Genomic DNA, 26,057 nt, shown 5'->3' with positions numbered 1-26,057 from the left:
GTTTATATGTTTAAAAGGAAAAGAAAAAAAGTGTTGGATGAATCACTTTCTCGGCCCTGCCATCTCGCAGGCTGGAGCCTTCGTCAGATGATTCCGTGTCTCTGTGCCTCGGTTTCCTCATCGCAAAGCAGAGGTGGGCGGGCTTGTGACCCGCCGGGCCCTGAGGGTGGCGGGAGACTGCGGTCCCGGGTAAGTGGAGCCCTCGACGTCTGAACCTTCACCTTCATCCGAGGTGGGTGGGGGCCCCTGGAATTTTGGGGTGACAACACAGGGTGGGCTTACACGTCCCACACGTCCACACGATCGCTTCCCTCCTGCTCCGTGGTGCCACCCCGCCTGGGACAGGCGCCCCGAGAAGGGGCTGCGCAGTGATAAACAGGACGACCCTAAGAAACCACAGGTGTCCAGAATGTCGTTTCTTTAATGTCCTGCGAGGGGCGCCACAGAAGGGGAGGGAATAAATACAGAAGGGAGGTTGCGGTGCGCCCGGCCCCCAGCCTGGGAAGCGGGGGGATGCGTGTGGGCCTCAGGTTCCCTCGTCTGTAAACAGGGCAGGACACCCTGTGAGCCTCAGATCGTGAAAGGGACAGCGTTTTCCGGGGCGCTTTTCCAGCCGGGAACAGGAAGTCCCCGCGCTACCCAGGCCTCAGCGGGTCGGTGCCGCTTCCTGTCCGCTAGGGGGCGCCAGAGTCCGGTCCCTCGATGGAAGGCCCACTCCCCCGTCACGGGGCTGGGGCAGCACCTCCGCGGAGGTCCCGGCCTCTGCCCAGGAGAGATCCTACATCCTCTGCTCGCCCCACTTTCCCCCCGACCCTGGCATCCCAAGTGGCCCTTGCCCTCCCTTTCCGAGGAGGTAAACTGAGTCAAGCGGGGGGGCAAACCCAGGGGCTGTCCTAGTGAGGGGCAGAGACAGGAGGGGGACGACGACCCGCCGCCGTCAACCTCTGACTCACTCACAGCCCTTCGGCCACCTGGACCTGGGGCCGAGCGACAAGCGACATCTGGGCTCCCTGAGCACCGGTCCGCCCGCAGGTCCCGCCTGCCACGCGCGGGTCTGAGCCCGGGGGCAGCGGGGCCTGGCTCACAGCAGGTTGATCTCGTCCAGGTAGCGGGCCAGGACCGAGTCCCGCACGTCCTTGAAGACCTTGCGGATGTTCTGCGTGTCCGTGGCGCACGTGTAGTGGCTGAAGAGTCGCCGAGAGCGCGGACCCTTCCTGCCCCCGTCGGCGCTGTCCACGCAGCTGGAGTACATTCTAGTGTACATGTCCAGGATGAACTTCTTGGCTGCCTCCACGTCCTGCTTCGGGCCTGGGGGAGGGGAGGGGGGATGGGCAGTCAGGGCACGGGGCTCGTGGGGCAGGAGGGAGAGTCTCCTGGGTCAAGGAGGGGATCTGGAGACCCTGCTCCACGCATGCACATCAACGGGGCTGCAGGCGCCCCAGGAACCACGCGCCATGGTGCAGGCCGGCGCCATCTTTGGTTTTTCTAGAGGGTCACGTGACTATCAGGTCCAGCCAATGGGATCACCGAGGATGGACTCAGGTGAGTCACATGACCTGGAATGGACCAATAAGACTTGGCCCTGGGACTTTAGGCAGAACTGTGTTAAAGAAGGAAACCCTCTCACTTGGCTGGGCTTGCAGCTAAGGGGATGGGAGCCTAGAGCTGCAGAGAAAGACATTCCTGAGAGGTGCAGAGGGGTAAACCAAGGCCAAGAGAAGGGGAGGGGTGGCCACCCTGGTGAGGCACCTGCCATGCTCAGTCTCTCTCTCTCTCTCTCTCTCTCCCAAGCACAATGTGGGCAAGGGCTTCTAGAACCCAAGCCCTGGTTCTCCTACTTACTCGTTGGGTTGCCTTATATGTTAGTCCATGTTAGCGCTGTGAGCCTCAGTTTCCCCATTTGTAAAATGGGGATCCTAACAGTCCCAAGCCTCCCAGAGTTGTGAGGATTCAATGCAATCATGGGGAGGGCTCTGTGCTCCATAATCAGAATGTTCTTCTGATCCTTCCAGACAGGCAGGGGACCCAGTGGTTAAGGCTGGTGGCTCCGGATCCAGACAGCCTGGGTTCGAATCCTGCCTCTGCCACTCGCGGGCCGTGTGACTTTTGGCAAGTGGTTGCCCCTCTCTGTGCCTCGGTTTCCCCACCTCTAGAGCGGTGAGGAGGAAGAGCTCCACTGCACAGGACTTTTTAACGAGGATCAAATGAATCCATACGTGAGGGCGCCTCGGGCAGTGTTAGATACCTTAGCCGCTGTTATAATCACAAACGTTATTCAGTACAGAACAGGCAAGGACTGAGACCCGGAAGTCGGCAGAGTACTCCTTTGGCTGGGAGAAAAAGGTGAGTCATGAGCGTTTCCTTTGACATGAAGGAAAACAGTCCCTCAAAACTATCCACTTTATCCCCCTCCCCCGACTCTCCGGACCACGTTCCCATTCCCAAGGCCGCCCAGCCGGGAAGGGAACAAGGGGCATCCGCCATGCTGGGACAAGTTGCCATCTGTCTCTCGGGCCCCTAAGTCTTCTGGGTGTGATTGGCTGAGATTGGCCTCGTGGGCTGCGAGACCTGACAAGGCCAAGCGTCACGCCCGTGGTGACGTCACCGGGCTTAAGACCTTCATCTGCCACGTTGCTTGTGTACTGGGGCGAACAGTGTTCCCCCAAATCCACGTCCCCCCAGAACCTCAGAATATGACCGAGTCACCTCATTTGGAAATAAGGTCTTTTCAGATGTAATTGGTTAGCTTGAAATGGGGTCACACTGGATTGGGGGGGGCCCTACAGCCAATGACTGGCGTCTTTATAAGAAGAGGAACGACACAGAGAGAGAGAGAGGCCATGTGACAACAGAGGCAGATTGGAGGGATGTATCCATATGTCCAGGGACACCGAGGATTGCAGGTAACGCCAGAAACTAAGAGACACCAGGAACAGATCCGACCTCAGAGCCTCTGGAAAAAAACCCACCCCGGCTTCATTTCAGACTTCTGGGCGCCTTAACTGATGGGGATCCACGTCTGTTGTTTTCAGCCTCCTAGTTTGCGATGCCAGGAGATGAAGCCAGCTTGTCCCCAGGACGGCTCCCATCGCTCCCCCCCCCCTTATGTGTGTGCCATTCGGCCACCAAGATGAGAGTCTGTCCCCTTTTGAGTGGGAGCTGGCCTGACTGATTGGCTTGAGCCATAGAATGAGGCGGCTGTGACCATCCGGGACCTCTGAGGCCACCACGTCGGGAGCAGAGGCTTCCCCCCACCCCACCCCCCCGGGCTGACGTCTGGCTACCCTGAGACAGCCACGCTGCGTCCTCGCAGTGGCCCTGGGCGGAAAGTGCTAGCCAATACACCCCTTCCCGGGACCCTCCGAAACCCCACCTCCCCTCTGCGGGATACACTGACCTGTGCCCGACTCCCCCGTAATCCTCTCTAGGCAGCCAGGCCCTCACCCCTCCGTCTGCGCTGACGGCTCGCCCCCAAACCCGCTCAGTGAGGTCATCCTGTCCCGATTCACGCGCAATTGCCGGGACGCTGCACAAACCTGTTAGCTACAAGCACCGCAGGAAAGAGGGCTGCTCTATCTGTGAAAACGTTGTGTCCTGGAAGGACTTGTTCAAAGGACAGGCACCTATTTCCTCGGTGTTCTGCTAACCGAGGGGGTGCCTGTGTGGCTCAGTCGGTTGGGCGTCCGACTTCAACTCAGGTCATGATTTTGCAGCTCGTAAGTTCGAGCCCCACCTCGGGCCCCCCACTTTCAATGTGGAGCCCTCTACGGATCCTCTGTCTCCCTCTCTCTCTGCCTTTCTCTACTCTCTCTCTCTCTCTCTCTCTCTTAAAAGTAACAATTAAAATATTCTGCTGATTAGACATAGATGCAGTGACTATGAAAGACTCAAAAGAAGTCTCGAAAACCTAGGCAGAGTCTGGAAAAGGTTGACACCTTCCTTCCAGGTGTGGCTCATGACAATGAACTTGACAGCAGACCATGTGCAAAGAATCTGTAACACCTGCCTCTTTAGAACCCCTGCTTGAAGCAGGCGCTTCGGGAATGATGGCTGCCATCCTCCCCCCACCCCCACAGAGGGGGAAACTGAGGCTCACAGCTTGGGTCTGGAACTCAGGTCTGTCTGATCCCGTTTGAACCTCCACTGACTCCAGCTGGGGCAGGGTCTGGACCAGCATCTCTCCTGGGAGCTGCTCGTTGGAGCTGAAGGGCTTAGAGAGTTCTAGAACCACTCACCCTGGAAACTGGGGAAGTAGGTAGCCAAGTGGGAGGTGGAGATCTTCTCCTCTAGGATGTCAGTTTTGTTGAGGAAGAGAATGACGGACGTGCTTTTGAACCAGGGCAGTTCCAGGATAGTGCCGAACAGGGCCAGGCTCTCCTTCATCCGGTTCTGTTCGGGGGGAACAGGCAGATCACGGCTCCAACACGACGGCCGCCTTGGTCCAGACACGAGCCCTCCCCCACGTGGAGAGGGGGCTGCCAGCCTACCGTCCGGGAGCTCAGGGCTCCCCGATTCCTGGCTGGGTCGGAGGGGGTGGCCCACGCTTTTGTGTGGCCCGTACTGCTCCGACTAGTGTCCCCAAGTTGACGCCCCTCTGGAACCGCAGAATGGGACCATATTTGGAAATAGGGTCTTTGAAGATGTAATTAGTTAAGAAGAGGTCCTTCTAGATTGTCGCGTCTGGTGGCAGGTGTCCTTTTAAAGAGGGGACGTCTGGACCCAGATATGTGGGGAAAAGTCCATGGGACCACAGGAGGCGGAGATGGGCAATGGGTGCACAGAACAAGGGACACCAAGGATGGCCAGTGACCCCCAGAAGCGGAGAGCACCTGGGACGGTCTCCCCCGCAGGCTCAGGAGGACCGAGCCTGGCCAACGTGTGGATCCGGGGTGTGTGGCCTCGGGCGCTGGGAGAAAAGTCTCCTTGGCTCCGGCCCCCCGGGCTGTGGTACTTTGTTAGGACAGCCCAGCAAACTAGGACACCTCGTGTGGCTGCCTTGGAGCAAGCTCTGTGGCAGAACGACCTCAAATTCATTCTGTTTGATTCGGTCTGAAAGTCAGGACGACAGCATCTGACCCCTGGATCCCCAAACTGTCCGTGTGGAACCGTAACCCCTAAAAGCCCCAATGTCGGAAATGGGCCGGGTCTTAATTACGAGAAGAGCTCACAAAAGAGTGTTGTCCAGCCTTGCGGAATAAAAGCAGGACGCTGCCCCTGAGGCAATGACCCATTTTCCCAGGCCAGCTGCCTTGCGCTTCCTGGGGGGGGGGGGAGGGGGCTGCGTCCAGGGGCTCCGGCGTCCCTTTGTGTGTGTGTGTGTGTATCTGTGTCTCGGGGCGCAGCGCTCTGACCATGGAAGAGTGAGGGGCGGGGTTCAGAGCCACGCCAGACACACCCAGACCCCATCAAGCGCGGCCATGGGCTGTCCCACTCGGCTGCACGCCTGGAGGCCAGCAGGAGGCGGTGCCCCCGCACCCGCGGTGGACCTCACCTCTTGGTTGTTCTCCTCCAGACACTGGTCATACTCGCTGAGCGAGGCCAGGTAGATGAGGGCGATCACGTTCTCAAAGCAGTGGATCCACTTCTTCCGTTCCGACCTCTGGCCCCCGACGTCCACGATCCTGCCAGGAGCCAGCCCGGGTCAGAACTCGGACCCAATCAGGGCCCCTTGTGTGTTAATTGCCTTTCAGCCGCCCCGCAAGGTGGGTGTTACTATTTTGCCCATTTACACACGAGGAAACTGAGGCACGGGAGGGGGACATTTTGCCGGGCTTCTGCCCTGGGCTGCCTGATTTCTGCCCCCGTGTTAGAGGACAGAGGGTCAGACACATCCGGAGTCTGCCCTGGTTCTGGCTGGCTGGGGGGGGGGTGGGGGTGGGTAGGGGGGGCAAAGCGCAGAAGAACTCCAGAACTCAGTTTCCCCATCTGTGAAATGCAGCCACACGGTTCTGGCTGGACAACGCCATCCCCTCGGTGTGTGGCCCAGGGCGAAAGCCCAGCCTCCACCCCCCCCCACACACACACACACCACAACAAAGCCTGAGCCCTCCCGCCTTCCTGTTCTCTCTCTAAGAAATGTGGGTCACTGATAACAAGCCCTGCATCATTTCCCCGGGGATGGGACTGTTACACAGGCAGCCAACAGGAAATGCCAGAAGCCACAGAGCAAGAAGGGACTTGCTCCTTTGCATGGACGGGAAGCCAAGGCTAGCGCCTGTGGCTCCTGATCCGACAGACCAACCAACCCCTCTTGTGCCTCTTCAGACCCCCTCCAACCCCAGAGCGGGATAGGGGTGCAGTGGCTACAAGTGGGGCTTAGCGGACTGAGAGATATGTGGGGTAGGTTACTTGCCAGCCTCCCATCTCCTAATCGGATCCCTCTGATCCTTTACCCCACTGATTAGCTCTCTCCTCACCTAGGAACACACTCAAGGGTTCTCACTTAAAAGTCAGCACCTCAGCCCAGCCTTTCCTGTGACTTCCCCAACCTCTACCTTCATTCCTAAACTTTTACAATCTATCCACCCATCTATCCATCCGTCCGTCCATCCACCCATCCAACCATTGAACCATCCATTCATCCATCCAACCACCCACACATTCTTCTGTCCATCCATCCATCCATCTATCCATACATCCAACCATTGAACCATCCATCCATCCAACCACCCACATACTCTTCTGTCCATCCATCCAACCACCCACATATTCTTCAGTCCGTCCATCCATCCATCCATCCATCCAACCATTGAACCATCCATCCATCCATCCAACCACCCACATACTCTTCCGTCCATCCATCCATCTATCCACCCATCCAACCATTGAACCATCCATTCATCCATCCAACCACCCACACACTCTTCCGTCCATCCATCCATCCATCCATCCATCCATCCATCTATCCACCCATCCAACCATTGAACCATCCATTCATCCATCCAACCACCCACACACTCTTCCGTCCATCCATCCATCCATCCATCCATCTATCCATCCATCCAACCACCCACACACTCTTCCGTCCATCCATCCATCCATCCATCCACCCATCCAACCATTGAACCATCCATTCATCCATCCAACCACCCACACACTCTTCTGTCCATCCATCCATCCATCTATCCATCCATCCAACCATTGAACCATCCATCCATCCAACCACCCACATATTCTTCCATCCATCCATCCATCCATCCATCCATCCATCCATCCAACCATTGAACCATCCTTCCATCCATCCAACCACCCACATACTCTTCCATTCATCCATCCATCCATCCACCCAACCATTGAACCAACCATCCATACAACCACCCACATACTCTTCTGTCCATGCATCCATCCATCCAACCATTGAACCATCCATCCATCCATCCAACCACCCACATACAATTCCATCCATCCATCCATCCATCCATCTATCCATCCATCCATTTATCCATCCAGCCAGCCATTGAACCAACCATCCATCCAACCACCCACATATTCTTCCGTCCATCCATCCATCCATCCATCCATCTATCCATCCATCCAACCATTGAACCATCCATCCATCCAACCACCCACATACAATTCCATCCATCCATCCATCCATCCAGCCATCCAGCCAGCCAGCCATTGAACCAACCATCCATTCAACCACCCACATATTCTTCCGTCCATCCATCCATCCATCCATCCAACCATTCAACCATCCATCCATCCATCCAACCACCCACATACTCTTCCATCCATCCATCCATCCATCCATCCATCCATCTATCCATCCACCCAACCACTGAACCAACCATCCATCCAACCACCCACATACTCTTCCGTCCATCCACCCACCCGTCCACCCACCCTCCACACACGTATACATACATACACTCACCCATCCATCCACTCATTTATCCTTCCATCTTTCCAACTCTCCTCCCACATTCACTAACTTCCACTCTGATCTTGAGCTGATCATCACTAGCAAAGCAGGGGAATCAAACTCAGCCCCTAGCCTTGTGGGGCTCTCCATCAGGAGGAGACCGATGGCAAACAGATAAATTATGAGCCTTCCTGGTGAAGACTATTGCAAAGGCCAGAGGAGCACGTTTGGGGTATCAATTCAGGACAGTGTGAGACTCAGTATGGGTGAGGTGAGCACAACCCCTGTGTCCAATCCTCACCCCGCACCCTCCACAGCTCCCTGCCATCAGCCCACAGACACGGAGCTTGTTAAGGTCACTGATGACCCTCTAAATGCCAATCCCAGAAGTCACTTTTCCCAGTGTACTCTTCCCGACCTCGCCTTTAGTCTTTGACGCTGGCCGTCACTCTGCCTGGACCCCTTGCTGCGCTGGCCACTCACGCCTCTGCCTTCCAGCTCAGGCCTGTGTGTATCTAGCCACCTCCCAGATGCCCCAGATCCCTCAGACTCAACGTGCCCCAAAGGACATCATTGTCTAGTCTAACACCCCCACGCTGCCACCACCACCGTGACCCGACATTTACCCCATCACCCAGATTCTCTGATCCTTGGGCTCATCTGGTCCTGCCCATTCTACGTCGGGAACAATTTTTGCTCCATCCCCTCATTTCCATCCCCGCGACCACTGCCCTGGCCCTTACCAGCGCTTCCTGCCTGGATCATGGCTCCCGCCCACTCCTGAGTCCCCTGACCTCCAGCTTCACCCCATCGGGGGGATCACCCTCTGAGCTTCCCCAGGCCCAAATCGATCCCTCTGGAAAACCGCTGACCACACAGTCTCCGTCTCCTCCTACCCAGCAGCCCTTCGAGTTATCCGACTGAACTCCTATTCAACCTTCAATGCCCCAATACCAATGTCCCCTCCTTCAGGAAGACCTGCCCTCCTGGACCTCTGGTGGCCTCATTCCGGGCTCTTCCAGGTCCCACACCTGACTGCATGGGGTCTCCAGGTGTCTAGATCCAGCTCAGCCTACTTCAGCCTGGAAGCCGCTTGAGGACTGGTACTGGGAAACTCCTATTCATCCTTCAGGGCCCCAGTTCCTTTGCCCCCTCCTACAGGAAGCTTTCCCCAGCTCCGAGCTGTGGGCTCACCGCAAGTTGGTCTTCTGCACGGAGAAGCAGTACTCATTGATGCCGGTGGTGGGCATGCGGCTCCGGAGCACGTCCTGTGCCGTGGGGATGTAGTCCTCCTCAGTGATGCGCTCCAGGTGGGACAGGTAGCTGTGGAGTGAGGAGCCCTGAGGCCTAGTCTCGCAGCCTCCCTTTGTTTCTCAGACCCCCCTCCAAAGCCCAGAGATGACCCTGCGGGGGGAGGGGAGCTGCTGGGGAGGGGCCGGACCTCTGGGTCTGCAGGTGGCCCCGGGAGCATCACCCTGAGGCTGAGGGAGCACGGGGCGAAGCAGCCTCACCCTCAGAACAGCAGGACTTCAAGGACAGCGTGAACTCAAGAACAGTGTCACCGGGGGAGGGGTGTCACCTTGGGAGAGCTGTCACCCCCAGGAGTGGCACTGTCCCAAGAAAAGTGACGGCCTGGGAACAGGCTGCAGGTGTCAAATCGCCCTCAATGCCCAGCATCGTGCCCAGGGGGTGTCACTGCGTGGTGATGAGCACTGTCCCCCCAGGAACGACGTCACCCCAGGAGCTGTGTCTCCCCAGGAACAACGTCATCCTAGGAGCTGTGTCCCCCCAGGAACGACGTCACCCCAAGAGCTGTGTCTCCCCAGGAACGATGTCACCCTAGGAGCTGTGTCCCCCCAGGAACAACGTCACCCTAGGAGCTGTGTCTCCCCAGGAACGACGTCACCCCAGGAGCTGTGTCTCCCCAGGAATGATGTCACCCTAGGAGCTGTGTCCCCCCAGGAACGACGTCACCCTAGGAGCTGTGTCCCCCCAGGAACGACGTCACCCCAGGAGCTGTGTCTCCCCAGGAATGATGTCACCCTAGGAGCTGTGTCCCCCCAGGAACGACGTCACCCTAGGAGCTGTGTCTCCCCAGGAACGACGTCACCCTAGGAGCTGTGTCCCCCTAGGAACGACGTCACCCGGGAGCAAGACCATCCACAGCACCTCCCGCAGTGGGAGCCAACCAGCCTGGGCCCCTTCTGTCCCGGGACGAGTTCGCCACCGGCTGCATCTGGGCCCCACACCTACCGCCCCCGAGCCCCGCACTCACTACACGGCCGAGTCCAGCAGGTGAAACTCCCGGCGACGCTCATAACAGGCCCGGATGCCGGCGTCCCTCCACAGCCACTGCATGGCCACGGCGCAGCGCTTCTCGAAAGTGGTCACTTTGTAGGGGTCCTGGCTCATGACCAGACTGGCGTGGTGCTGGGGAGGGAGGGATGGGGCGAGTCAGACATCCCCGCGAGCCACTGTGCCCCTCTGCGACGGACCCCCACACACACACACCGCAGTTCCTAGACCCCCCCGCCTCGCCTCTGCTCCTTCCTTCGCGCCCGCCTTTGTCCCCAGGTGGAGGGCAGAGGGGCAGCAGAGAGGGCACGTGCAGGGACATCAGTTCTGCGTCTTTGACGCTCATGAGGCAAGTCGCTACAGGTGCCCTCACGACAGACAGGTAGCGTGATGAAACAATGCGTGCAGGTCCCGCGGGGAGGTCGAGGCACACGCAGCCGGAGCCGTGCGCCCGCCGGCCCCTCGTGCTGCCCCTCCCCTGCCTCCACCCGTCCTCCTTTCCTTCCAGCGGGGACGGCGGCTCAGACTTCTGCGTTGGCCTGTGCACGTGCGTGCGTGTGTCCGTGTGGGCACGTGCGTGTATGCTCGTGGGGGGGCGTGTGTGCCTCTGTGCCTGGGAGTGTGACGACGAGGGCCACCACTTCTACTGAGGTCCTCGCCAGGGCCACCCAAGAGGGAAAGGAAACGAAAGGCGTCAGGTTTGGACAGGAGTATGTCACACGGTGGTTACTCGCCGAGAGCATGACTGCACGTAGAAAGTCCAACACAGTCTAGCGATGAGCTGTCAGAATAGTTACCTTGGCGAGATCAACAGACACACATCCGATGTGTGGCTACATATTAACCACCAACTGGTGGACGTTTTCAAGAATTTAAATCCCATTTACAGTAGCAAAAAAAAAAAAAAGATATCAAATACCTAGGAATAAATCTAACAACACACGTGAAATCTCCCCACGCTGAAATATACAAACATCACAAAGAAAAAATTTCTTTACTAAATGTTTATTTGTGTGAGCGGAGGAGGGGTGCGGGGGGGAGAGATGATCCAAAGTAGGCTCTGCGGGGCACCTGGGTGGCTCAGTCAGTTAAGCGCCCGGCTCTTGATTTCACCTCAGGTCATGATCTCACGGTCTGTGAGTTCGATCCCCGCATCGGGCTCTGTGCTGGCAGCATGGAGCCTGCTTGGGATTCTCTCTCTCCCTCTCTCTCTCTCTCTGCCCCTCCCCTGCTCATGCTCTCTAAATAAAGAAAGAAAAAAAGAAAACATTAAAAAACAACAACAACAAAGGGGGCTCTGCACTGTCAGCACAGAGCCCGACGCGGGGCTCAAACTCATGAACCTTGAGATCACGACCTGAGTCAAAGTCGAACGTTTAACCGACTGAGCCATCCAGACGTCCCGCTAAAGAAAAAATGTAAAGGATCTAAATAATTGGAAGGCTGTGCCGTGTTCGTGGATTGAAAGACTCAGCATTTTTAAGCTGCCAGTTCTCCCCAAATTAATCTACAGATTCCATGCAATTCTACCAAAATCCCAGAAAGGCGTGTGTGCGCGTAAACACTGAAAAGATAATTCTAAACTTAATGTAGAAATGCAAAAGGGCCCGGAGCAGCCAACGCCATTCTGGAGGACAAAGTGGAAGGATTTCCACTTGCAGGCTCCGAGACTACGTATTAGGAAGCTACAATCACTAACATGAAATGATGTTTGCTCAAAGGCAGAGAAATTGACCAACGGAACAGAACAGCGAGCGTTAACAGATCCAGGCACATCTGAACACCCGATTGATCACAAAGACAAGACTGGTACGGTGGGGAAAATGTCAAGGGGCACTGCCACCACTGAATATCTGCACCAGGAGGATAAAAAAGGAAAGAAACGTGATCACACCCTACACAGAAATCAATTCCAGGTACAAGGTAAATCTAAATCTGGAACAATAAAGCTCCACTTAAAAGACAGCAATAGAGGGCACCTGGGGGGCTCAGTCGGTTGAGCATCCTACTCTTGGTTTCAGCTCAGGTCGTGATCTCCCGGTTCGTGGGTTCGAGCCCCGCATCCAGCTCCATGCTGACAGCACAGAGCCTGCTTGGGATTCTCTCTCTCTCCCTCTCTCTCTGCCCCTCCCCTGCTCCCATGAGCATGCTTTCTCTCAAGAATAAATAAATAAAGCTTTAAAAAACAAGTAAGTAAAAAAAGTTAAAGATAGTGATAGAGAATTTCATCATGACCTTGAGGGGGAAAAACATCTCTTAAGCTGGCTACCAAAAACAAACAAACAAACAAACAAACAAACAAACACAAAAAGCAAAAATCCAACAACACACCAGTAAGCAGAAGACTGACATACTGGACTTCATTAAAATTAAGAGCTATTCATCCGGACACTGTGAAAACAATGAAGATGCAAGGTATGGATGGGGAGAAAATATTTACAAAATACACAACAAAGTGCTCTCCTCCAGAACATACAAAGAATCTGCTATAAATCAGTAAGGGAAAAAAAAAGGGCAAAACAAAGCCAAAAACAAAAATGGGCGAAAGATTTGAACAGTTGTTTCACAAAATGGTATATCCAAATGTCCGACAAACCTGTGAAGAGGTGTGCAGCCTCCTTCTTAATCAGGGAAATGCAAATCAGAACCACAATGAAATACTTCCAAGAACCCACCAGAATGGTTAAAATGAGCCGACAGCATCTAGTGTTGGCAAGGATGAGTGGCAACTGAACTCTTCATGTACTGCTGGCAGGAGTGTGAAATAGTCAAGCGCTTGGAGACGGTCTGGTGTCTCCTCCTAATCTAATCTACTTTATGATCCAAATCTACTTCTACATAGATACCCAACAGAGATGTGTAGGTCTTCATGAAACACAGGGGCGCCTGGGTGGCACAGTCGGTTAAGCGTCCGACTTCAGCCAGGTCACGATCTCGCGGTCCGGGAGTTCGAGCCCCGCATCGGGCTCTGGGCTGATGGCTCAGAGCCTGGAGCCTGTTTCCGATTCTGTGTCTCCCTCTCTCTGCCCCTCCCCTGTTCATGCTCTGTCTCTTTCTGTCCCAAAAATAAATAAACGTTGAAAAAAAAAATTTTTTTTAAAAGAAACACATATGATAGAAATGAACAAACCACAACTATGCCCCCAAAGATGGAAGAAGTACAGACATACAGAGCAGTGTCAGAAGCCAGACATGCGAGAACGTTCTGTATAATTCCATGTATGAGAAGTTCAAAACTAGGCAACGTCAAAATAGCTGCTGGTTACTCCTGGGGGAGTAGTGATTTGGGGAAGGAGCCTCTGGGGACACGTTCTGCTTCTCGTCCTGGGCAGTGATTACACACGTGCACTTACCTTGTGATGGCTTCACTGAGCTTGTGAACTGGCTTCTTCACCACGTGGGTTATATCTCAGTTAGAACCGCTATTCTAGGGGCACCTGGGTGGCTCAGTCAGTTAAGGATCCAACTTTGGCTCAGGTCATGATCTCACGGTTTGTGAGTTCGAGCCCCGTGTCAGGCTCTGTGCTGACAGTTCAGATTCTGTGTCTCCCGCTATCTGCTCCTCCCCTGCTTGTGCTCTGTCTGTCTGTCTCTCTCTCTCTCAAAAATAAATAAATATTTTTAAAAAACCCACAAGTGCTGTCCAGGCTGTGGAGAAATTGGAGCCCTCGTGTGCTGTTGGGGGAATGCAAACAAGTGTGGAGGGTCCTGAAAACAATTAAAATAGAACTACCCTATGATCTAGCAATTCGACTTCTGAGCGTTTAACCGAAAGAATTGAAATCAGGATCTTGAAAAGATACTAACATCCTGTGTTCACTGCAGCATGAGTCACAATAGCCAAGGCGCAGACACAACCTAAATGTCCATCAAGAGAATGTGGTGCATGTGCACACACACACACACACACACACACACACACACGGCTATTGCTGAGCCTTAAAAAAAGAAGAGGAATCCACAATAGGTAACGACATGAATGAATCTGGGGGACATCACGTTAAGTGACATAAGCCAGGCACAGAAGGACGAATACCGCATGACCCCACTTGCGTGAGGCTTCTAGAAAAAGCAAACTCATGGACACGGACAGCGGCGTGGGGCTGGGGCAGGGAGATATGGGGATCTGCCACTCGAGGCCGTAACCTTCTAGTTCCTCAGGAGGACCACGTGCGAGAGGCCTGCCGGGAACCGTACTGCACTGTGCTCCCCACCATTTGTGACGAGGGTGGAGAGTGTGGGAAGTGTTCCCGTGACACGTGCACACGGAGCTGCCCGCCCCGAAGCCGGACTCTGTCGCCGGTCAATGGTATTGACATTGCTACAGCAAAGCGGGTGCTGGTTCGGGAACCCCCCCCCCAGGCCACCCCTGTCATCGCAGGGCCCACAGGACAGCACGAGAGGGGAGCTGATGCCAAGTTGCCTGGAATGCACAGAAACTCCTGGGGTAGAGTTAACAAGACCTGGGGACCCAAGAAACACGGCCCTGTCCCAGGTGTCCAAAGGGACATGGCCCTGAACGGAGGGTTCTATGAGACACGGCCCAGACCTGTGGTTCTGAGAGGACATAGTCTTGATCTGGAGGGTCCAAGGGGACATGGTCTCACCAGGGTGGGGGTGTCTGAAGGGACGCGGCCCTGACAGGGTGGCAGTTTCTGAGGGGACTCGGCCTGAGAGGGTGGGGGAGTCTGAGGGGACGCGGTCCTGCCCCGGAAGTTGTGAGGGGAAGATGTGTTGCGCTTTGGGGTCAGAGGGCACGCATCCTGCCCCGGGGGTCCTAGTGGACACAGCCTGGGCCCGGGGGTCGGAAGGGACGGGTCCCACCCCCAGTGCCACAGGCCCACCAGCACGCGGCCCCGGCCCGAGCCCCCCGCTCGCTCACCCTGCTCTCGGGCCTGCTGAACGGAATCTGCAGCCAGTCCATGGCCTCGATCATGGCCTGCATGGACACGAAAATGTTCTGGTAGATGAGGGGCCGGAAGCCCTTCCGCTCCTCCTCCGAGTAGCCCGCCCCGTGGATGATGCGCATCTGCTTGATGAACGTGCTCTTCCCGCTCTCGCCGGGGCCTGGGGGGGGGGGGGGGGGACACCAGCAGCTCAGTCCCCGGGGCTCCCGCCACCCGCCACCCCGGCCTCCGGGGTTCCAACCCCGCTCCGGAACCCTGGGCGAGCGCCTTCCCCTTCCGTGCCTCAGTTTCCCCTGCTGTCAGAGCCTGCCTGCGAGGGTAAACGAGCCCCCCGTAAGAGGCCCCTGGTGGGGGGGGGGTCAGCCAACCAGGGCGCGAGGGGCCAGCCAGCCGGCAGCCTGTGTCCGCGTGCCCAGCAGGTTTTCAGTTTGTACGACAGCTTTCACGGCTCAAATACTTTCTGTCCTTGTGGTTTTGACATTTTTAAACGATTGAAAGGAATTAAAAAAAAAAAAAACACGAGTATTTCATCACATGTGGAGCTGGTATGCAATTCCTGTTTTGGCGTCCCTAAATAAAGTTTTATTGGCACACAGTCACGGCCATTTGTGTCCCCACGGCCTCTGGCTGTTTGCTCGCTCGGGCAGCAGAAGCAGGCAGTCCGAGGGGGTCTGGCCCGCGGGGCTGAAAATACTGAGGAACAGCAAAAAGGCTGTTTGGCTGGAGCAGAGTGGGGGGTGGGGGGGGGAGACCAGGTGGTGCGGGGGGCTGGGGGCCACGCAGAGGACTCGGGCTTTCACCCCAGGGAGGTGGGAGCCCTGGAGAGCTATGCGGAGTGGGGCACCCGACCCAGGTCGTCGAAGGTGTTCTGTGGTGGCCGCTGCAGGAGGACAGACTGCGGGGGCGAGGGCAGGGGTAGGGCGTCCGGGGTGGAGGTCTAGGTGAGTGACGACGGGGGCTGAACCCGGTGGAAAGAAGACATTCGAGAGATATTTGGGAGACGGACTGAGAAGGCTTCGCTGATGGACCAGAGCGGGGAGAGGGGTCCTTGCAGGGCCATCTACACGATTCACGGGGCCAAGTGCACGCCGGGGCCCTTCTGAGCCCAGGGCACTGGGGGACTGCCCGGGTCCCACGCCCAGAAAAGCCAGCCCTGGGCTTGCGACGATAACACTTAGATCTTCGGTAGTCCCGGTCTGGAAGCTCAGAGAGGAAGGCTCGACTCCCTGCTGCCTGAGCCCTGGCGTGTGTGTGTGTGTGTGTGTGTGTGCCTCCGTTTTCCCATCTGTAAAATGGTGTGATAGCCAGGCAGGAGGGGTGGGACCGGGAGGCTCCTCCCACAGCTCCCTGCCCCGCCCAGCTCCTGGGGGACCCTGGCATGGGGTCCTTCCCGGCACAGGAGGGGGGACTGGAAGGAGGAACAGGAAGCAGCAGGAAAGGAAGGGGTGGAGTCCAGAAAGAGGAAACAGTCGGAGGGAGCAGAGTGGGGGTGGAGGAGGCGGAGAGAAGCGAAGGTGCCCCCCCAGGAGCTCCGTGTCCCCACATATCTGTGGGCAACCAAGGGCAGGCCTGGGGTGACACCAGGTGTGGTTAAGTCCGCTGGACTCGAGGTCCAAGAACATGAGTTGCTCTGGGGCACCTGGTGGCTCAGTCGGTTAAGCGTCCGAGGCTCGGTTTCAGCTCAGGTCACGATCTCGTGGTTCGTGGGTTCGAGCCCCGCGTCAGGCTCTGCGCTGACATCGCGGAGCCTGCTTGGGACTCTCTCCCTTCCCCGCCCCCTCTCTGCCCCTCCCCTGCTCCCACACTCTCTCTCTCAAAATCAATAAGTCAACTTACAAAAAAAAAAAAAAAAAAAAAGGAGCGAGAGGGAGGGAGATGGAGAAGAGAGGAAATATGGTAAAACACCAACGTTTGCAGAAGAACCGGGCGCAACTTTTCAGTGGGTCTGAAAGCATTTCAAACTGAAAAGTTAACCGAGGGGAAGAGCCTGACATGTGATGCGAGGTGCTGAATGGGAAACTGGAACAGAAAAAGGGCCCCCCCGCAGAGAACCGGCCACATCCCAGGCCCGGAGCGCCGCTCGCGGATCGCAGTCGTGAGGTTCCGAGGGAGCTCTCCCACTGTGACAGGTGCACCGGGGTCATACGAGATGTTAACACAGGGGAAGCCGTTTAGTGGACGGGAACTGTCTGTTCTGTCTTTGCCACTTTTCCGTACATCTAAAATTATTCCGAAATAAAAAGTTTCCCCCCCAAAAAACACCCAAAACACCCCCACGCCCCGGGTCCACAGCCTGAAAGTCTCCAACACGGAGCCGTATGTGTCTGAGATCGCCTGACAGAAGGACGGCTCTTGGCCCACTCTTCATATGGGGAAACTGAGTCCCAGACCAGCTGATGGGCTTGCCTTGGGCCAACGCAGCCGGTTAAGGGGCCAAGCTGGGACTCAGACCTCGTTCTGTCCAAGTGCACAGCTCATGGGTTAGCGGTATTAAACCAGAAAGTTCCCCATATCCATAGTCACCGCGAGCTTGATTTAACTCTTGGTGTCTGGGCCGAAATACCACGTGCCTGTCCTCAGCCAACCCCCCCCCCCCCAAAGAGTCCCACCGGTTTGCTATTTGCAAAAGACACCCGGGCATCAGAGAGGTGGGGTGATTTTCCCGGGGTCCCACAGCGAGAAGAGAAGCAGGGGAGTAAACTCCAGCCCTGGTGGGTCCTTCACTGACAAAATGGGCTCCGGCCAGCCTGCCGGGTCAGGCGCCATCAGAGCATCGGACAACGAACGTCATGTCAACGTCACGCGTCCACAGACACTCGGGAGCCGGACAGGTCCTGCGGGGGCTGCGGGAAGGGGGACTGAGACGAGCGCAGGGGACCACACCCTCTGACCTCCTTCCCGGTAGCCTTTCAACTCTCAGACCTCGGGTCTCCCCCAGACATGTGGGGACCCATCAAAGGTCACACAGAGCAACGGCTGACTTGCGAGGCACTGATTTTCTTCTCCCCTGTGTCGTTAAAGGAAAAACAAAAAAATCCTGGTCGCCACCCACAGCATGGATTTTGTGACTCATGACTGGGTCACAACCTAAAGTCTGAAAACTCCACTGGGTGGAACCCTCTCTTTGCAGCCCGTGACTGTCCTGAAGCCACGGAGGATTCTGGAAACTCTCCAGCCCCAGGTTCCTGGTCTGCTGCGGGAAAGTCCGCAAATGGGGCTGGGGGCTGCAGGGACAGCTTTCCCACCTGGTGGGCCAGAGGGGTAGGGCCTGCTTCCTCCTGGGGGTGGAGAGGAAGGGGAACCGGGTGGCTCCTTCCATGGCGGAAGGCCGCCCCAGACCTCTGATGCTCCGGGAGACGGGGCCACGGGGCCATGCCGGAGGGCAGGAGGCTCAGCTTCTAGGTCCAGCTCTGGCTCAGAGTGGCTGCCGACCCCAGACCAATCCCATCACCTCCCTGGGCCTCAGTCTCCCCATCTGTCACTGGGGTGCTGTGGCTTTTCCCTCCAGAGGCACATTCACAGGGAGGTCAAATGCATGGGCTCCGGAACCAGAATTCTAGGTTCCGATCCTGGCTGTGTGACCTTGGGCAAATCGCTTCGCCTCTCTGGGCCTCAGTTTCCCCACCTGGGGACAGGAGCGGTATCCACCTCAAGCTCTGTGGACAGAGCTGGCTCCTTTAATGGCTTCATTCTGACGTCCCCCTCCCCTCCCCCCCCCCCCCCCCCCCCCACCATTCTCCAACACGCCAATCGCTTCCTGTCAGGGACAGACTCCCGGCCCCTCAGCCTGCTTCCTCAAAAAGACCAGCCACCTCCAGGAAAAAATAACTTTTGGTTTCAATTCCTGTTTTCAAGAAGGGAGAGAGGTGTGGAAGCAGCCCTTGGGGCTGGGAGGTAGGGGGGAGGTCAAAACCACAGTCCACAGAGTGGTCCACAGGGCCACCATCAGCACTTGGGAACATGAACAACCTCCCTGCCCCCACCGCACGCCAGCAGAAGGGGCTTCCTGGTGTGGGGAGGGCTGGGCAGTGGTCAGCGTGGCGTGGCACCGGGGACCTTCCCAGCTCTGGAAGATGCGGTGCAGCTCCAGGGGAAGTCGCCCCAGAGACAGGATTCCTTCATTCGCTTATTCATTCATAAAGTATGCTCTGGGCATCTGTTCTCTGTCAGGTTCACTATGCTCCCTGGGCCGGATGCTGGGGACAGAGGCACGAACAAGAAAGACACGGTCCCCACCTCCGTGTAACTGGAGAGACAGACAGGAAAGAACAAGTTAAACAAATCTACAGAACGTCAGTACGTGCCCTGAAGAAAGGAGGAAGGAGAAGGATGGGCCGCCTTTGTGGTCAGGGAATCCAGGAAGACTTCTCTGCGGAGGTGACACACGAGTTGTGTTGCCTTGAGTGACAGCACCGGCCGCCTGGAGGCGTGGGTGATGCCGAGAGCCACCGGCAGGGAGAACAGCAAGTGGAAAGGCCCTGAGGTTCGGATACATAAACTCGAGGTGTGCAAGGAAAGATCGCCAGCATCGGTAAACCTCCGTGCCGGGTGGATCGAGAGGAAGCGAGCAGACAAACAGAATGAAAGATGGACGCTTCACATGTCCCTCGGGACGAGGGAGTGGGGCACACGATTGATTCCCATACCTTCGACAGCTTCGAAGAAAAGGGACAAGTTCTTTGACAGACATCGATAACCAAAACTGACGCAAGAAAAAACAGATAGCCTAAGTAGCCCTAATAATATTATTATTAAAAGGGGATCAATACCACATCATATATCATACACCCTCTTCCTATAATAGACTACCTAGTCTGAAGATGTCAAATAGAGATAGCAATTACAGTAATTAAATTCTTTAATTAAAAAAATGTATTTTATTTATTTTTGAGAGAGAGCATGCAAGCAGGGGAGGGGCAGAGAGAGAGGGGGACAGAGGCTCCAAAGCAGGCTCTACACTGACAGCCGAGAGCCCGATGTGGGGCTTGAACTCATGAACCACGAGATCGTGACCTGAGCTGAAGTCAGGCGCTCAACTGACTGAGCCACCCAGGCGCCCCAAGTAATTTCTTTTTTTTTAAATTTTTTAATGTTTACTTATTTTTTTTTAAATTTTTTCAACGTTTTTTATTTATTTTTGGGACAGAGAGAGACAGAGCATGAACGGGGGAGGGGCAGAGAGAGAGGGAGACACAGAATCGGAAACAGCCTCCAGGCTCCGAGCCATCAGCCCAGAGCCTGACGCGGGGCTCAAACTCCCGGACCGCGAGATCGTGACCTGGCTGAAGTCGGACGCTTAACCGACTGCGCCACCCAGGCGCCCCAATGTTTACTTATTTTTTGAGAGACAGGGAGAGACAGAGCGTGAGCAGGGGAGGGGCAGGGAGAGAGGGAGACACAGAATCCGAAGCAGGCTCCGGGCTCCGAGCGGTCAGCACGGGGCCTGACGCCGAAGCTGGACGCTTAACCGACTGAGCCACCCAGGCGTCCCAAGTAATTAAATTTTTAATTAAAACCTTCCAGGCTCAGATAGCCTCACTGACGATTTTACCGAAGCTTCAGGAAAATGAAATAATTGAAAAAAGCAGAGAAGGCAAGGGCCTGTGTCAAAGGATCGCAGGAGGAAGTTGCAGGAGTTGGGGTCTGAGGGGCCAGCCACGGGGCCATCGGCTGGACTTGAGACCGCCCCCATGCCAGGTTCCTTGGAAAACTAAATGGGGGGGGGGAATGTCTTTTCCATAAAAGACTAGAGTCAGGAGGGCCCTAATTAAGGTGCAATCTTGGGGGCCCCAGGCTTCTACACCCTCCTCTGCCCCCCCACCTCGGAGGCAGGGAAGAGTGAGGCCACCATACGGATGGCCGGCCTCCTGGCCCAGGGCAGGCAGATGTGACTTCCGGACACCCGAGACCTTCCCTGGTGTCTCCCCCCCCCCCCAGGGCTCAGGATGTCCCGGGAGCCCCTCTGAGGCTGGCCTCCGGAGGGGAGGCCCGCAGGGCCCTAGGGGTGGAGGGAGTGGACACGCGTTGGGGACAAGACTCTGCGCTTTGGGAGGCCACAACCTTGGAGCCTTACGACCTGCCGCCCCCGTCACTCTTCCCTTCCACCCTGGTTTATTTTCCTCCTCACTCTTCTTGCCGCCGGAAATTCTCTCTCTGCTTATTGGCTTCTGGGCCGTCTGTCTCCCTGTGGGCAAGATGAGGTCCCCGGAGGCAGGGACATCGCCCATCTCCGTGGCTGCGGCGCCCGCCCGGAGAGTTAGTCGATACTTCTCGAATGAATGAATCCGTGAGCCAGTGGGTCACAGCCGGTGGGCAGTGCCCCGGCCCAGGGACTCCGCCGTGAGCCCGCCAGAGCAGGCGGGGGCCAGGCCCTCCCCGGCCAGCGTGGGGCAGACAGACAGGGGGCAGGGCCCTCGGCGGACGACGGGGAGGCCCCGGGGCGGGCTGCACGCCTGGGCTCATCGCCCTGGCACGCGGGGCCTGCCCCCCCCTCCCCCCCCCTGCACAAGCCCCTCCCGGCCGCCCGCTGCCCACACCTCGGGGCGAGGACCTGGTCTCCCTGGGCCTTAGACTTCTCGCCCCCAAGTGGGCCAGGCTCTCCCGGCCCCGTGGGGCCCCCGGCGGGTCCGGTGCGCACCCCACCCGCCCGCTCACCCAGAAGCAGCAGCTTCAGCTCCCCGCGGTCCCTCTTCTTCTGCTCCAGCAGGAGCCTGTTGATGTCCTGGTCGATCCGGGCCGCCGCCTTCTCATCCTCGGTCAGGCAGCAGGGGCAGCAGCACCAGGTCAGCGAGCGGGCCATGGTGGGGGCCTCAGCGGGCGCCAGGCGGCATGGCCCCGCCCCGGGGAGGGCTCCCCGCCCGGACGGCCGTCGGGCGTACCGGGGCCGCGCACCCTTCTTGGGGGGGGCCACCCCCGGGGACGCCGACTCCCCGGCCTCGAGCGCCCGGCGCCCGGCTCGGCGAGGCCTGGGTGTCCGGCGGGCGGCTGGGGGCGGGAGGAGGCGCCCAGGAAGGCGCGGAGGCTCAGGGCTCCCCGCCCATCTCCAGACCCGGCCTGCCCTGCCAAACTGGTTGAGGGCGGGTGCCCCCCGGGGAGGGCGGGGTGCCGGGAGGAAAGGCCCAACCACAGGGTGCAGTGAGCGTCCCCGCAGCGCCCCACCGGGCCCTCCTTCCTCATTCTGGAGAACCGGCGGACTCCATCCTCCCGGGGGCCTCTGACGCCGCCTCCAGGCGGGCCTCAGGCACACCCCTTCTTCCCCTCCGCGGAGCGGAGCCGGTGAGGGGAGGTCGAGAGGTCGTGGCAAGGCCAATAAGGATCTTTTCCAGAAACGGGCGGAAGCCAGGGGGCTCCCGTGGAGGGGCCGTCTCAGGTGCACGGCGCCCCGACTTCCCGTGATCCCCAATGGGCACATGCAAAACCGAGGCACAGGGCCAGGAAGTGAGTTGCCCGGGCGCCGGGCGGAAGAACAAGACAGGGCCTGGAGTCTGCTGTCGCCCACAGGGCCCCAGGCTCTCAACGCTGACCAGGCGGCTTCCTTCTTCCTGCCGACGAGGACCGAGTGCCCACTGTGTGCCAGGGACAGTGCCGAGCACAGCAGGGCGCAAAGTGACAACACTAAGCCTAACATTCTAGATGGAGACGCAGATAAGGAAATACCTGTTTAACATTCAAGGCTGTTGGATGACGGTACATTCCGAGCGAAAAAGAGAGCAGAGCAGGGGGTAGGGCACGCTGGGTGCTTGGGTTGGGGCTTTAAATAGGGGTCAAGGAAGGTCACCAGGAGGGGGAGGTCGGACAGGCAGCCTAGCCACAGGGGGACCTTGAGGGTCGAACGTGCCGTTCAGGGACTTTCCCGACAAGGCCATGGGGCCACCTGCCCCTGCCCTCTGGGCCCCCGAGACCCTAGAAATAGGACGGTGACACATGGCTGCTTTCTGGATGGGCACTCACAGCCAAAGGGGACGTCTTGGGTTGTCTCCAATCCAGCAGATCTTTGCCCTGTTTGACGGTAGAAACCCCGCTTTGAGAGGTTCTAGAAGGCTCTAGAAAGTTCTGGAAAACCCCTCCCGCTGGAGATACACATAATTCGGGACACCTCTCAGATGGCACCAGCAAGGCTCAGAGAGGGTGAGTGATGTGCCTGGGGTCACACAGCAGCAACCGTCAGCCCTCCCCCACGGCAAGACCGGCAAGACCCGCAAGACCCGTGTGGTTTTCTTTGCTGTTGATTCATAACGAACAGCAGATGGGAAGTTGGATAAGGGCCCCCGTTGGGTCACTGGGGCTGGCAGGCGCTGCCCCGCTCACCACCCCACCCCCACCCGCAACCGGATGGCTGTGAGGAGAGATGCTCCCCAAAGCCGGAGGCCTGAGTGACTTTCCACCCTCCGGGCAGATGAAAAGCAGAAATAGGTCTGAGCCACGCAGAGCCGGGGACAGCAGAACAGAAATAACCAGCTTGCAAAAACCCGGAGGCCAGGCTGAGTCACAGACCCGGGTCCAGATGCGGGCACCAGGCCCAGGACCCTGAGGGTCACCAGGCCCCCAGCACGCCACGACGGGACCCAGGTGTCATGGGGTCTAGCTTAACGTCTTCTGTGGCTCCCGCTCACCCCTCGGAACAAACGGCCGGGGTCCTCGATCCCCCCGGAGGCCCGGCCTCCGTGAGTTTCTCCGGCTTCAAAATAAATCTCCTTTTCAGTTCCCTTAACTTCTCCCCTCCCCCCACCCCGTGCCAGGCGCCAGCGGGAATCTGTCACGTTTTAGTTCATTCGGGAATAGCAGGGCGAGCTCTTGCATATTTTTAAGACACACACACACACACACACACACATACACACACCGCATAAAGCATGAATATATAAGCCAATACATTCTTTTTTTTTTTTTATTTTTTTTTCAATGTTTTTTATTTATTTTTGGGACAGAGAGAGACAGAGCATGAACGGGGGAGGGGCAGAGAGAGAGGGAGCCACAGAATCGGAAACAGGCTCCAGGCTCTGAGCCATCAGCCCAGAGCCCGACGCGGGGCTCAAACCCACGGACTGCGAGATCGTGACCTGGCTGAAGTCGGACGCTTAACCGACTGCGCCACCCAGGCGCCCCAGTAAGCCAATAAATTCTTGTGAAACTTGCATCCACTTGATCTGAACCCAGGTGAAGACTGAAGATGTCACCAGCCCCAGGAAGTGCCCAACGGTCCCCAGTGCTCTCACTCCTACGGTGTCTCTATGTTTGGGGAGTAATTTTTGGTAATAAGATTTATCTTTTCTTTCTTTCTTTCTTTCTTTCTTTCTTTCTTTCTTTCTTTCTCTCTTTTGAAGAGAGAAAGGGCACAAGTGAGCGAGGGGCAGAGAGAGAGAGGGAGAGAGAGAGAGAGAATTCCACACAGGCTCTGCATCGTCAATGCAGAGCCCAAAGCGGGGCTCGAACTCCTGAACGGTGAGATCATGACCTGAGCCAAAGTCGGATGCTTAACTGCACTGAGCCACCCAGGCGCCCCCAGACTTATCTTAGTTTTCATTCTGAAATGTACGTGGCGTCGTGTTCCCTTTCTTGGGTGTGCGGTTCTGGGATTTTGACAAAGGCACACAGCCATGTAAATTATCACCCGAACAGAGGACGGAATGTGCTCCCACCACCTAGAAATACTCCCTCCAGGGACTCCTTCGTCGTCAGACCCTCGCCTCGTCCCCAGTCCCCGGAAACCACTGATCTTTGTTGCTATGATTTCTAAAGTACTTTTCTGGAGGTCGCACAAATGAATGCTGTATCAGGTAGCTTTTCAGACTGGCTTCTTTGACGGAGCATTTGAGATTCGTCCTCTGCAAGCTGGGGGTGCACCGGGGACCTGTTCCTTCCGGCTGCTGAGCGGTTGTGGGGCCCCACACGGCAGTGCTCACCCACAGAACACACGGGGGTTGTTTCTAGGGTGCAGTGATCACGAACAGTGCTGCCGCACACGCACGTGTTCGGGGTTCGGACGAACATCCGTGTTCATTTCTCGGGGAGAAATTTCTAGCAGGGGGATCTCCGGGCCAGGGTAACTGTTTAGCTTTGTGAGGAACTGCGATCGGTTTCCCAAGTGGCCACCCCAGTCTGCATCCACCCCCCCCACGCCACCCCCCCCCCCCAGCGATGAATGAGGTCCAATTGCTCCGTGTCGTCTCCAGCACTTAGCATTGTCTGTATTTTTAGTATTAGCCATTTTCAGACGTGTGTGTCTCCTTATGGATTTCACCTGTGTCTCCCTGAGGGACCAGTGGCATTGAACACTCTCGCGTGTGTGCACGCGACATCCGTGTGTGCTTCTCGGTGAAGCGGCCGTACTTTCAGTGCCTTGTTTTCTTATGACCGTGTTTTGAAAATCCGTTGGGCAGGCTGGGCGCAAGTCCTTTATCGCGCGGGTGGTTTGCAAATGCCCCAGCCCGTAGGTCGGGTTTCCGTCCCCTTAATTGTGTCTTCCCTGGAGCAGGAGTTTTAAATTTCGATGATGGTTCAATGAATCAATTTTTTTTTTTAACTTTATGGATTATGTCTTCGGTGTTTTATCTGAGAACTGTTTGGCAAACCCGAGGAGGTGGAGATGTTCTCCGATCTTCTCTTCTGGGAGTTCTATTGTTTTACATGTTACATTTAGAGCTACGACCACGCGAAGTTCTTTCTTGTATGAAACTAGAGGTTCTTCCCCTCCTCCCCCTCCTCCTCCTTCTCCTCCCCCTCCCCTTCTTCCCCCTCCCTCTCTTTCTCCCTCCTCCTCTTCCTCCTTCTTCTCCTCCCCTTCCCCTCCTCCTCTCTCTCCTCTTCCCCCTCCCCTTCCTGCCTTTCCTCTTCCTTCTCCTTCTCCCTCTACATGTGAATGTCCAGTTGTCCCAGCATCATTTGTTAAAAAGACTGTCGTCTCTCGGGGAGCCTGGGTGGCTGAGTCGGTCAAGCGTCCGACTCTTGATGTCGGCTCAGGTCGTGATCTCAAGGTCCATGAGTTCGAGCCC

The 26,057-nt window shown here is 56.9% G+C and overlaps 1 protein-coding gene across 2 annotated transcripts; it reads right to left on the bottom strand.

Annotated features, from left to right (window-relative positions):
• Positions 1 to 403: 403 nt before the first annotated feature.
• Positions 404 to 22,240, bottom strand: GNA15 (G protein subunit alpha 15). Of its 2 annotated transcripts, none has more exons than XM_023243623.2 (7): positions 21,721 to 22,231; positions 15,042 to 15,226; positions 10,140 to 10,294; positions 9,059 to 9,187; positions 5,492 to 5,621; positions 4,236 to 4,389; positions 404 to 1,308 (listed from the first exon to the last, which is right to left on the bottom strand). In XM_023243623.2, the coding sequence occupies exons 1-7, from the start codon at positions 21,863 to 21,865 to the stop codon at positions 1,082 to 1,084; spliced, it is 1,125 nt and encodes a 374-aa protein (XP_023099391.2). In that variant the 5' UTR covers positions 21,866 to 22,231; the 3' UTR covers positions 404 to 1,081. The 2 variants fall into 2 exon arrangements, with proteins under 2 accessions (XP_023099391.2, XP_044899343.1); XM_045043408.1 differs by lacking the exon at positions 404 to 1,308 and adding an exon at positions 1,315 to 2,953 and having other exon boundaries at positions 21,721 to 22,240.
• Between the last annotated feature and the right edge of the window lie 3,817 nt (positions 22,241 to 26,057).

This window comes from Felis catus, chromosome A2 (genome assembly GCF_018350175.1).
Source record: "Felis catus isolate Fca126 chromosome A2, F.catus_Fca126_mat1.0, whole genome shotgun sequence".
Classification (NCBI taxonomy): Eukaryota; Metazoa; Chordata; class Mammalia; order Carnivora; family Felidae; genus Felis; species Felis catus.
This window is presented reverse-complemented; position numbering and strand designations above follow the sequence as displayed.

What these genes read in the sequence shown, in the direction of transcription:
- GNA15 (XM_023243623.2), bottom strand. Translation starts at nt 21,865, where the DNA reads ATGGCCCGCTCGCTGACCTGGTGCTGCTGCCCCTGCTGCCTGACCGAG. An exon ending in TGGAGGAGAACAACCAAGAG is followed by an intron (nt 4,390 to 5,491) that starts GTGAGGTCCACC and finishes CCCCCCGAACAG; the next exon opens with AACCGGATGAAGGAGAGCCT. An exon ending in CTACTTCCCCAGTTTCCAGG is followed by an intron (nt 1,309 to 4,235) that starts GTGAGTGGTTCT and finishes CCCCTCCCCCAG; the next exon opens with GCCCGAAGCAGGACGTGGAG.